The sequence below is a fragment of the Chlorocebus sabaeus genome, chromosome 4, assembly GCF_047675955.1.
Source record: "Chlorocebus sabaeus isolate Y175 chromosome 4, mChlSab1.0.hap1, whole genome shotgun sequence".
Classification (NCBI taxonomy): Eukaryota; Metazoa; Chordata; class Mammalia; order Primates; family Cercopithecidae; genus Chlorocebus; species Chlorocebus sabaeus.
In genome coordinates, this window is record NC_132907.1 from 54025905 (window position 1) to 54038544 (window position 12640).

General features: G+C 37.1%; 1 protein-coding gene and 1 non-coding gene across 2 annotated transcripts in view; one reads left to right on the plus strand and one right to left on the minus strand.

Moving 5' to 3' along the window:
• C7 (complement C7) overlaps window positions 1–11381 on the minus strand; it is an 80156-nt gene extending 68775 nt beyond the window's left edge. The window contains exon 1 of the mRNA XM_007961472.3: window positions 11187–11381. Within this exon, the coding sequence (XP_007959663.3) occupies window positions 11187–11192 (6 nt within the window). The 5' untranslated portion in view covers window positions 11193–11381. The remainder of the gene's footprint in view (window positions 1–11186) is intronic.
• LOC119621535 (U7 small nuclear RNA) lies at window positions 9667–9728 on the plus strand. Its single transcript, XR_005238088.2, has one exon. It is a non-coding gene; the product is annotated as a U7 small nuclear RNA (small nuclear RNA).
• Window positions 11382–12640: the final 1259 nt, after the last annotated feature.

Below are 12640 nucleotides of genomic sequence, written 5' to 3' on the forward strand. Positions count from 1 at the left end.
ACGATTCAGTCTTTGTATGTTGTATGCTTTGGAGCACCTAAACACATAAAACAAATATTTATATTTATACAAAATATAAATATTGTATTGCAACCCATCTCTTTCTTCAGATCCACAGGATCTGATGGATTGCAATACAATAACAGTAGAAAACTTCAATACCTCACTTTCAATGCTGGAAGATCATCCAGACAGAAAATTAATAAGAAAACATTAAACTTGAACAACACTTTACAGAAACACTTAAAGGACCTAAATGGATAGAAGAATTTAACCACTTCTTCTTAGTTATCCAATTTGTTGGTGTATAATTATTCATGATAGTCTCTGATGATCTTTTGTATTTTTGTGGTATTATGAATCCTCTCTTTTTTTAAATTAATCTAGTTTGTCAAATTTGTTCATCTTTTCAAAAAAGAACTTATTTTATCTATCTTTTTATACTGTTTTTCTAGTCTCTATTTCATTTATTTCTGCTCTAATTTTTATTATTTCCTTTCTTACACTAATTTTGGTTTAGTTTATTCTTCTTTTTCTGTTTCCTTGAGGTATGACATTAGCTTATTTATTTTAAATCTTTATTCTCTTTCACGTAGGCATTTATTGTTACAAACTTTCCTCTTTGAACTGTTCTTACTGTATCCCATATGTTTGGTATGTTGTGTTTCCATTTTTGTTTATATTAAGATAAAAGATTTTGGCTAGGCACAGTGGCTCACGCCTGTAATCCCAGCACTTTGGGTGGCCAGGCAGGTGGATCACAAGGTCAGGAGATTGAGACCATCCTGGCTAACACGGTGAAACCCCATCTCTACTAAAAATACAAAAAAAAAAATTAGCCAGGCGTGGTGGCAGGCTCCTGTAGTACCAGCTACTCAGGAGGCTGAGGCAGGAGAATGGTGTGAACCCAGGAGGCAGAGCTTGCAGTTAGCCGAGATTGCGCCACTGCACTCCAGCCTGGGTGACAGAACGAGACTCTGTCTCAAAAAAAATAATAATAATAAAATAAAATAAAATAAAAGATTTTTATCTTGTTATCTAAAGATTTTTAATTTCCCTTTTAATTTCACTGACCTATTTATTGTTGAGAAGCACGTTAATTTCCATATATTTGTGGATTTTTCAAAATTCCCCCTATATTAATTCATTATTTTTATTTATTTATTTTTAGAGACAGGGTCTTTTTTTGTTACCCAGACTGGAGTGCACTGGCACAGTCATAGCTACTGCAACCTTGAACTCCTGGGCTTAAGCAATCCTCCCACCTCAGCTTTCCAATTAGCTGGGACTACAGGCACATAACATTACCCCTAGCTTCCTCCTATAATTGATTTCTAGTGTCATACCACTGTGGTCAGAAAAGATACTTGAGGCTGGACATCTTGGCTGACACCTGTAATCCTAGCACTTTGGGAGGCCAAGGTAGGCAGATCCCTTGAGGTCAGGAGTTTGAGACCAGCCTGGCCAACGTGGTGAAACCCCATCTCTACTAAAAATACAAACATTAGCTGGATGTGGTGGCTCACGCCTGTAGTCCCAGCTTCCCCGGGAGGATGAGGTGGGAGAATCACTTGAGCCTGGGAGGCGGAGGTTGTAGTGAGTTGATATTGTACCACTGCACTCCAGCCTGGGTGACAGAGCAAGACTCCAATTCCAAAAAAAAAAAAGAGATACTTGATATAATTTCAGTCTTCTTAAATTTGCTGATGCTTGTTTTTTTGCCCTAACATGTTATCTGTCCTGGAGAAAGTTCCGCGTGCACTTGAGAAGAATGTGTATTCTGTTGCTGTTGGATGGAATGTTCTCTCTCTCTCTCTCTCTCTCTGTGTGTGTTTGTGTGTGTTTGTGTGTGTTAGATTCATTAGGTCTAACGTGTTATTCAAATCCAATGTTTTCTCATTAATTTTCTGGATTATCTTTCATTGTTGAAAGTGGGGTATTGAAATACCCTACTATCATTGTATTGCAATCTGTCTCTTCCATCACATCCTTAATATTTATTTCATATATTTAGGTTCTCTGAGGTTGGGTACATATATATTTACAATTGTTATACCCTCTTGATGAGTTAACTCCTTTATCATCATATAATGTCCTTCTTATTTCTTTTTTACAGTTTTGGACTTTAAGTCTATTTTATCTTATATAAATATAGTTACTCCTGCTCTCTTTTGGTTTCTATTGATGTGGAATATCTTTTTTTCCATCGCCTAACTTTCAGTCTGTGTGCCCTTAAAAGTGAGGTGAGTTTCCTATGGGTAACATATAGTTGGGTCTTGTTTTTTATTCATTCACTTACTCTATGTCTTTTCATTAGAGAAGTTAATTCATTTATGTTCAAGGTAATTATTGATAGATAAGGACTTGCTACTGCCATTTTGTTATTTTGTTGTTGTTGTTGTTGCTGTTGTTGTTTTGTACATACTCTTTTTTTGGAGATAGGGCCTCTGTTGCCCAGGCTGGAGTGCAGTAGTGTGATTACAGCTCACTGCACCCGCGACCTCCCAGGCTCAAACGATGCTCCCACCTCAGCCTTTGTGAGTAGCTGGGACCACAGGCATGTGCCACCACATCCAGCTAATTTTTTAAAAATTATTGTAGAGATAGGGCCACCCTATGTTGCCCAGGCTGGAAGATACATTTTTCTTTCTTTCTTTCTTGCTGTCTTTGTGGTTTCGCGGTTTTCAGTGGTGGTATTCTTTGAATACTGTTTCTGTTTTGTGCTGCTACTGAAGATTTTTGCTTTGTGCTTATCATGAGGCTTCCAGAGAACGTCTTTTAATCACAACACCTATTTCAAAGTGATTACAACTTAACTTTGCATACAACTCTACATTGTTACTCTCTCATCAAACAGTTTATATTTTTTGATGTCAAAATTTACATCATGTATATCCTTTGATAAGTTATTTTAGTGCTACTATAGTTGTCATTAATAGTTTTTTTCTTTAGCTTACATTTCTTAAATGATTTGAAAACATACATTTGTACAAGTCAAGATTTGTGACTTGGGTGTATAAAAAGTGAAAGAACCAGGGAGAAGGCTAAGTGACTCTGCTTATCTTTTCAGTTTCTATTTCAAATAGAAGTTTGAAGGATCTTCAAAAAATTAAAAATAGAACTAGCATATGATTCAGTAGTCCCCTACAGAGTATGTATCCAAAGTAAATGAAATCAGTATATCAAAGAGCAATGTGCACTCCCATGTTCATTGATGCATTAGTCACAATAGCAAAGATTCAGAACCAACCTAAGTGTCCATCAAAGGATAAGGAGATAAAGAAAATGTGGTAAAGAGACACAATGAAATAGTACTTGGCCTTTAAAAAAGAAGAAAATTCTGTCATTTGTGACAACATGGATTAACCCAGATAACATTATGTTAAGTGAAATAAAACAAGCACAGAAAGAAAAATACTGAATGATCTCACTTATATTTGGAATCTAAAAATGTTGACCTCTAATAAGTAAAGAGCAAAATGGTTACCAAAGGCTGTGGGGTCAGGGTGGGGATTGTTGAACAGATGTTGGTCAAAGGATAGAAAACTTCAGTTACACAGAAGGAATAAGTTCAAGAGATCTAGCATACAAAATGGTGACTTAATTAATACCAATGTATTATTTGCTTTTTATTTTTCTTTTTTTGAGATGGAGTCTTGCTCTGTCACCCAGGCTGGAGTGCATTGGCACAGTCTCAGCTCACTGCAACCTCTGCCTCCCGGGTTCAAGTGATTCTCTTGCCTCAGCTTCCCAAGTAGCTGGGATTACAGGTGAGCGCCACCATGCCTGGGTAATTTTTGTATTTTTAGTAGAGACAGGGTTTCACTATGTTGGCCAGGCTGCTCTAGAACCAATGTATTATATTCTTAAAAACTCCTAAGAGAGTAGATTTTAAGTATTCTCCCTACAAAGGATAAGTATGGGAGGTAATGTATATGGTTAATTAGCTCAATTGAATCATTCTATAATATATACATATTTTATAACATCATGGCGTGCACGATAAATCATACAATTTTTATTTGTCAGTTAAAAGAAATAAATAAATTACAAAGATAAATAAATGTTTTTTTTAAAAAATAAAAATTTGATATAATCCTATCAAACTCTATCTCCTACCATTGAATTCTGTAAAGACAAGTAAGGGTTGGGTGATGCCATGGACACACAAACTGAAAATATTCAGCAGACTTAAATGGTTTCAAGCATTTCCTTAAGGTCCCATCATCTTTTAATCTCTTACTCCACTCCTGTTCTCTCTGACTACAGCACTCCGGAGGATACCAAGAGGAGAGAAAACCTGAAAGAAGCAACAGTGTGAATGGCTGATTTTAAAAAGAAACCAAGCTTCCTAAGTCGGTAACCAAGGTTGAAGCACAGTACTAGGCAGGGGGTGGTGACTCTCAAGTTATTCCTTAGTACTGTGGGTGTCCCTTTGGTGTTTAAAACAAAACACTCCTAAGGCCTTTTATAATCATCTTTATGTGATAGCACAAGCCTAAATATTGAGGATCTGATAGGTTACAAAATTGTACATAAAATGTGATCACGTTTTGTTTGAAAAATCAAATGTGCATTGAAAAACAAAATCTACAAAGAAAAATAATAAAGCATAACAGTTTATTTCTGGTTGTCACATTATAAGTAGTTTCTTTTATATATTTTCCTACTTTAGCTGTATGTATTGTCCTACTTTAACTGACAGCTGAAGGTGATGGAGAAAATGCAATTCACATCTTTACTGATTCTCTAAGAATATCAAATGCATCCAATTTATAACTCTGGATAAAGGACTTTAAAATCATCTCACATATTAATAGTCCAATATTTTCTCTCTTTTTCTTGAACTCCCCAAAACTCTTTTTCTCAATGTACCTATGAAAAGTCTTTTTAACATTATTTTCTGGATATTTCCACTATCTTCTTAGATAGCCCATTCTCTGATTAGGTGTCTTCTCACTTGTAAAATTCTACCTGCCTGTTTCTGGCTCTTATAGTTCTAAAAATGTTTAAGCTTATTGTGCTGATTAGCATATCTGAAAGGGTGAAAAGCTGCCAAGGATTTGGGAAACTGTGAACAATGCTGGGAGAGGTTATTTGGGTGAGATTATGAATATTTTTCTGACTTCAACAAACATGTAGAGCATATAATTTTTAAGATTTTTTTGTTTTAAATTATAAGCTATGTGGGTTTTTTTTTTTTCTTTTTCTACAATGTGGCTTTCCTCTGTGCTGTGTCAGCTCATTTTTTTTCTTGTCCCTGGGAAAGCCTATCTCACAGCTTTACTAATCATTATTAGGTATTAACCACTAGTCACGTTTTCAGAAAACAATCTATTATAATATACAAACTTCAATTTATCCTCCAATTTTAAATCTCTCTCTTACTTTCAGTTTCTGGATGCTTGTAATGAGGGAGGAGTGGAGTCCACTTCAAAATTGCACCACCTTACTCCTCTTCCCCACCTCCCCAGGCTGCCTCTGTCCTCTCCAAAACCAGACCAACAGGAATGAGAGAGACAAGAGTAAAACAGAGTCTTGCTTGACTGATTCAGTTGGAGTATGGTGATAGTAAATCAATGTTAGACATTTGACTGCTGATTCTTTATCTCTCGCAGTGTTTTTGTGATTCTTTGGATGTCTTTCTACTACTCTGTAGCCACTGTACTCTGGCACAAATGATTCATCCCTTTGTTAATCACTTTCGATTCTCACCCATGCCTGCTTCCTGGGGGTCCTTTCCAAACTAATGCTATTTCTTGGGGTTGCTTCATCCTGCAGACAAGCACTCTCACAGGCAGTGTCTCTGACAACCCAAATCTGGCTCTCTTTTAACCATCCATATGTGGGCCATGGGATCGCTGCACACATCCGTGTCCTGCCAAACTCTGAATGTCCACACTGTAGCTGATACTGCTGGGTTTATTTACTCGGCTAAAGGAGGTCTGTGCCTTTACATTTTCTCAAATGCATACAGGGTAGCATTTCCTATATCTCCTATACACTATGTTGTATTCTCTTGAGAATAGGGATGGCCTAAGGATCACCAAACAGATTTGGGAATACTCTCTTTGTAATATTGCATAGAATGTCTAGCATCTCACTTTCAAATGTGAAGATCCTCTTTTCTCTCACCTTATACAAAAATCAACTCAACATGGATTGAAAACTTAAATGTAAGACCTGAAACTATAACAACACTAGAAGAAAACCTAGGGAAAACTCTTCTGGACATTAGTATAGGCCAGGAATTCATAACTAAGACCTCAAAAGCACAAGCAACAAAAACAAGATTAGACAAATGGAACTTAATTAAAATTAAAAGCTTGTCTACAACAAAAGAAATAATCAACAGAGTGAACAGACAACCTACAGAATGGGAGAAAATATCTGTAAATTATGCATCTGACAGAGGACTAATACCCAGAATCTACAAGAAACTCAAACAATGAAAACAACAACAACAACGAAAACATTAAAAAGTGGGCAAAAGACATGAATAGATATTTTTCAAAGGAAGACATACAAATGGCTCACAAGCATATGAAAATGTGCTCAACATCACTAATCATCAGAGACTTAAATTAAAACCACAAGGAGATATCATCTTACACAGTCAGAATGGCTACTATTAAAAAGTGAAAAAATTGGCTGAATGTGATGGCTCACACCTGTAATCCCAACACTTTGGGGGCCAAGGCAGGAGGATTGCTTGAAGCCAGAAGTTTGAGATCAACCTAGGCAACATAGTAAGACTCTGTCTCTACATAAAATAATTCTTAAAAGATTATTTGGGCAGCTGGGTGCGATGGTTCACACTGGTAATCCCAGCACTCTGGTAGGCCAAGGTGGGCAGATCATGAGGTCAGGAGATCGAGACCATCCTGACTAACACAGTAAAACCCCGTCTCCATTAAAAATACAAAAAATTAACCAGGCATGGCAGCACGGTGGCACGCACCTGTAGTCTCAGCTATGTGGGAGGCTGAGGCAGGAGAATCGCTTGAACCCAGGAGGTGGAGGTTACAGTGAGTTGAGATTGTGCCACTGCACTCCAGCCTGGGAGACAGAGCAAGACTCCATCTCAAAAAACAAATTATTTGGGCATGGTGGCACATGACCAAATAGTGCCAGCCAGCCACTCAGGAGGCTGAGTCAGGAGGATCACTTGAGCCCAGAAATTCAAGGGTGCAGTGAGCTATGATAGAACCATTACTCTTCAGCCTGGATAACAGAGCAAGACCCCATCTCTCTTTTAAAATGTCAAAAAATAACAGATGTTGGTAGGAATGCAGAGATAAGTGGGAATAGGAAATAGTATATATTCCCACCAATATATACTATTGGTGGTAATGTAAATTAGTACAACTTCCATAAAAAACAGTATGGAGATTTCTCAAAGAACTAAAAATTGAACTACCATTGGATCCATCAATCCCACTACTGGGTATCTACCCAAAGGAAGAGAAATCATTATATCAGAAAGATACCTGTACTCATATGTTTATCTCACTACTATTCACAATAGCAAAGATATGGAAGCAACCTAAGTGTCCATCAACAGATGATTGGATAAAGAATATGCGGTATATACACAATGAAATACTGTTCAATTTTTTAAAAAAGAATGAAACCATGTCTTTTGCAGCAGCATGGATGGAACTGGAGCCATTATATTAAATGGAACAACTCAGAAACATAAAATCAAGTACCTCATATTCTCACTTACAAGTAGGAGCTAAATAATGTTTATACATGGACAAAAAGTATGGAATAATAGACATTGGAGACCTAGAAGAGTTGGGGATAGAAAGGGAAGAGTGATGAGAAATTACTTAATGGGTACAATGTACTTTATTTGGGAGATAGATACACTGAAAGCCCAGACTTCAATGCTACCCAATATATCCATGTAACGAAATTGCACTTGTACCCCTTAAATGTATACAAATAAAATAACTAAATGAATAAAATTTCAAAAAATAAAATAAAATTTCAAAAAATATTGAGTACTTGTTCTTGGCCTTTGACTCTCAGCCAAAATGTGGATACCAAAAATAATTATTTCTAACATTCTGTCACAGGTGTTTTAAAATAATTTCAGCCAGGTGTGGTGGCTCATGCCTGTAATCCTGACATTTGGAGAGGACAAGGTGGGAGGATCACTTCAGCCTAGGAGTTTGAGGCCAGCCTGGGCAACATAGTGAGACCTCATCTCTACAAAAAATACAAAAATTAGCCAGGCATGGTGGCAGGCACCTGTAGTCCCAGCTACTCGGAAGACTAACGTGGAAGGATCACTTGAACCCAGGATGTAGCGGCTGCAGTGAGCCATGATTGCACCACTACACTCCAGCCAGGGCAATAGAGCAAGATATTGTCTCAAATTTAAAAGTACTTTTTAAAATAAAGAATTTCAATGAAATTTTAGGAAATATGCTTTTTATCATCATGGATGCCTTTGCCATCACATTCTTCATATACATACTCATTATAACCCATCAAGATCTGCTTATTACAAGACCAGTTCTGTTCATGAGTTATACAAAGTGAATCTATTAAACAAAAGCATTTCTTGAAATTCTGCTAGCCTGGTCTCTGAAAGGAAGCAGTTATGCTTCCTTACCTTTGGAAAGAATACCTTATAAATGAACAAGAGAGATAGAACAAACACAAATAAATCACATGAATGACAGTAATAGACATGCATAGGAACTGACTCCATAAAAGAATTGCTTGGTTGAAAAGGTTTGTGGGGCCAAGTGTGGTGGCTCACGCCTGTAATCCCAGCACTTTGGAAGGCTGAGGCGGGTGGATCACGAGGTCAGGAGTTCGAGACCAGTCTGGCCAATATGGTGAAACCCCATCTTTACTAAAAAAAATACAAAAATTAGCCAGGCATGGTGACGCACACCTGTAGTCCCAGCTACGCGGGAGGCTGAGGCAGGAGAATCACCTGAACCCAGGAGGTGGAGGTTGCAGTGAGCTGAGATCATGCCACTGCACTCCAGCCTGGGTGACAGAATGAGACTTTGTCTCAAAAAAAAAAAAAAGAAAAGAAAAAGAAAAGGTGTATGGTATTTTTGTTCTGTGTCAATGTAGCTAAGCTGGAACTATATTCCCCTGAACTATATTCTCCTCTTTTTCATCACTGAATGAGCATTAGCTCTACCTCCTTCTTCAAATATGTCCCAGCTACAATCCTGATTTGAGACATTACTGGGCTTGACCACATCACTGTGCTTAGGCACTGTGATGACCATTCCCTAGGTTCACAGGTCCCACGCTCAGCTCAGTCCTGCACGGACAGAACAAATGGCTGGCCACAACCAGCTCCGAGGGAAGTCCCTTGGCCCTGACGTCTTCTCAAATGCCTCAGACCCAAGTTATTTCCTATCCAAGAACACAGAGAGAACCAAAGGGAATCCTGTGACTGTCTCTCTGAATTTAGTTCACATAGGGACTGTGGAGCCAAAATATTGCTTCCTTTTAAAAGGTCTGACATAAAAACCATTTCTAGCTTCTTGATAGCCCAAGGCTTTCACAAGTGTCCTTCTTTGTCACATATCCCCAAAGCATGTCCTTCAGGTTTACTGTAAAATATGAATGTCCACTTTCAAGTACAGGTAAGAATTCTGCATGCAACTTGGAGTGAAATAAGCGCTTTAGTGTTACAGCTCTTTTAGAATTTGTCTAGCAGGCTTCCCAATTTTTGCTGGAAAGCCCCTATATGTAAAATTTTTAAAAAATGGATTGCTTTATTTGTTGATATTTTGTTAACCAATTAAAGGAAAAAGTATATTTATTATTACAGCAGTAAAATATTATAATAATCAATGATTGTGAACATGTTTTTAAGCACAAATCAATTATTAAGATTTCTCATTGTAAAATAAAGTAAAAGATTAACAGTTAACATAAATATTAGGAAAAAACATTTTGGCTAGATGACTTTCAGAAGAACGTCATATTCTTTGTTTGTTTGTTTGTTTGTTTTTCAAAACAGAGTCTCACCCTATTGCCCAGGCTGGAGTGCAGTGTCTAGTGTTGCCATCTTTATGTCCATAAGTACCCAATATTTAGCTCCCACTTAAAATTAAGAACATGTGGTATTTGGTTGTCTGTTCCTGTGTTAATTTTCTTGGGATAATGACCTCTAACTGCATCCATGTTGCTGCAAAGGACATGATTTCATTCTTTTTTAAGACTGCCCATCATAACTTTAAACATATTAACTTTGTGATTTGTGTTTAATTTTTAATTATTTAATTTCACAGAAGACATGGGTTAATCAAGACCCATATCTTGCTCCTCCTCTAACCCCAATAATGAGCGAGCTTGGATTCGGTGCCGCAATGGACAATACAGTGACTATGGAAGCAATCTAGCCACTGACAGAGCTGTCAAATTATTCCTCACAATGCAACATTTTTGAAGTTTAAATACCAAAATTTACAATAATAAAATTTTAATAGCAATCTCAACTTATTTTTGCGTTCCAGAGATTTAGCCTATGATAGTGATTTCTGTCTTTGGTCTTGTCTTTAGTTGAATAGTTTTTTTGGTTGTGTTTTGTTTTGTTTTGTTTTGTTTTTTAATATTTGGCCCTTTTGCATTGGGCCAACATGTATGCTTGGTAGACCTTTAGTTTTATTCCATCTACTTGTATCATCTATTCTCACAATGCTGACTCTTTCATCCAATATTTCAAATTCTCAAGTTCCAATTCTGCAAATTTACTTTTCTATTAGCTCTTAGATAAATTGCAGGACCCTATTGCATGGCTCCAAATCCAAACAAGCAAAAAAAAAAAAAAAAAAAAAAAAAATACACCAGAGGAAAGTTTTTCCCAAGAAATAACAATAGCACTATTGTATTTCTTTATGATTTTATCGGGACTTTCAGAAACGTTGCCTCCAATTCCTGATTCCCAGACCTCTGGACCTATAATTTAACCACAAGATAAGAAAAAGGAATTCACTTTGGCTGCACTGTTAAATATGTTTAAATAAGGATTTCTAAAAATCACCCCTAGATCTTTTTCTTCTGTATTTTTCTCTGGCCTTCTACTTACTTGATGTCTTTCAGTTAAGTATTACCCCTCCTCACTTAAATTACATTTATATTACCCCTGTTCATTTGAAAAGATAGCTTCACTTACAAAAGTAATGAAATTATTCTCTTACCTTCATGTTTGGGAAAACATTCAGGGCATAAGAGAGTGGGAAAATTTCCTCTGTAAGGGCCGGGTAAGTTTTCAACAGCAGGAAGAACCCAGCAGGCTGCCTGCCTCTCTGCCTCTCCCTGCTCTAGATTATCTTGGCACGCATATATAGAGCAAGTGGTCCTGAGATGTAGCTCCTACCCCAACCGGATTCTCCAGCGACAGCAAGAGCCTGCCTTTGTACTTAATCTGTGCCTTGAAGCCAGATGCATCTTATCAATTACACAGCCTTAGCTACGCCAGCTGGGACTGTTTGGAAGTTACAGATATGTTTCTTAGAAACATATCTATAAATCAGGAAACACAGCAAATGTTCTCAGTTCAATGTTTAAGTGATTTTCAACCAAAGGAGACTTCGTGTAAGGCAAGGGATGAGCCTCCTTCTTGTTTCAATCTACCAAACTACGTGGATATTTTCATGATTCTCTTAAAGGGTATTATATGCCAGACTTCGAGATTAAATATTTTGTGAGCAAAAATATCTAAATGCAGTTCTGTCACTCAAAATGTAAATGGAATGTTCTGGAGTATAATTTTTCCCCAAAGTACAGCCTAACACAACCTAATAGTCATCCATTCATGCTTAACTTTCACAGAATAACCACAAAGAACATCAATTTTTGCAAACATATTCGAGGATATCACTAATTTTCTCAAGAACTTCACTTAATCCTTTGCTAATCAGATCACTGTGTTGGAAAGTTCTTCTCAAGGTCATCATCCACATCCATTTTCTCTCCTTCGCTTTTTATGTTGTCTTAGTCTACCAGGTCTTCATTTGTCCATAGCTTTGCATTGATTCTAGAAGGTCCCCAACATCACCTTCATACATTTGATACAATGCTGTATATTTTGCAAGATTTCAGATTTCCTATTGAAATTGAGGTACAGTTGGTCAAGCACAATGGCTCATGCCTGTAATCCCAGCACTTTAGGAGGCCAAGGTAGGCAAATCATGAGGTCAAGAGTTCGAGACCAGCCTGGACAATATATGGTGAAACCCTGTCTCTACTAAAAACACAAAAAAATCAGCCGGGCTTGGGGGCATGCACCTGTAGTCCCAGCTACTCATGAGTGAGGTAGAATAAGTGTTAAGTGGGAAAGAAAATTTGAGTTAAGAATAATTTTTATAAGTAAACATTCCGTTAGTGAAGATTTTCTAGTTTTAATGATTTTTTTTTTCTTCCTATATCCAAAGCGCTGGAATAATAGAGACAACCCCTATCCTCCCCTCATAAATTAATGGTGGTTTCCAGAGACAAAGCTTCCGCATCTTTTGTTCAAACCTTTAGTGATTTGTGTGGAAGAAATTTCATCACAGAGACAAAGATCCTGACTCCTGGAAGAAATATTTTTTATTCAGCTCCAACTGCATAAACTCCAGATGCCATAGACTCATCTTAAATTCTCAATATG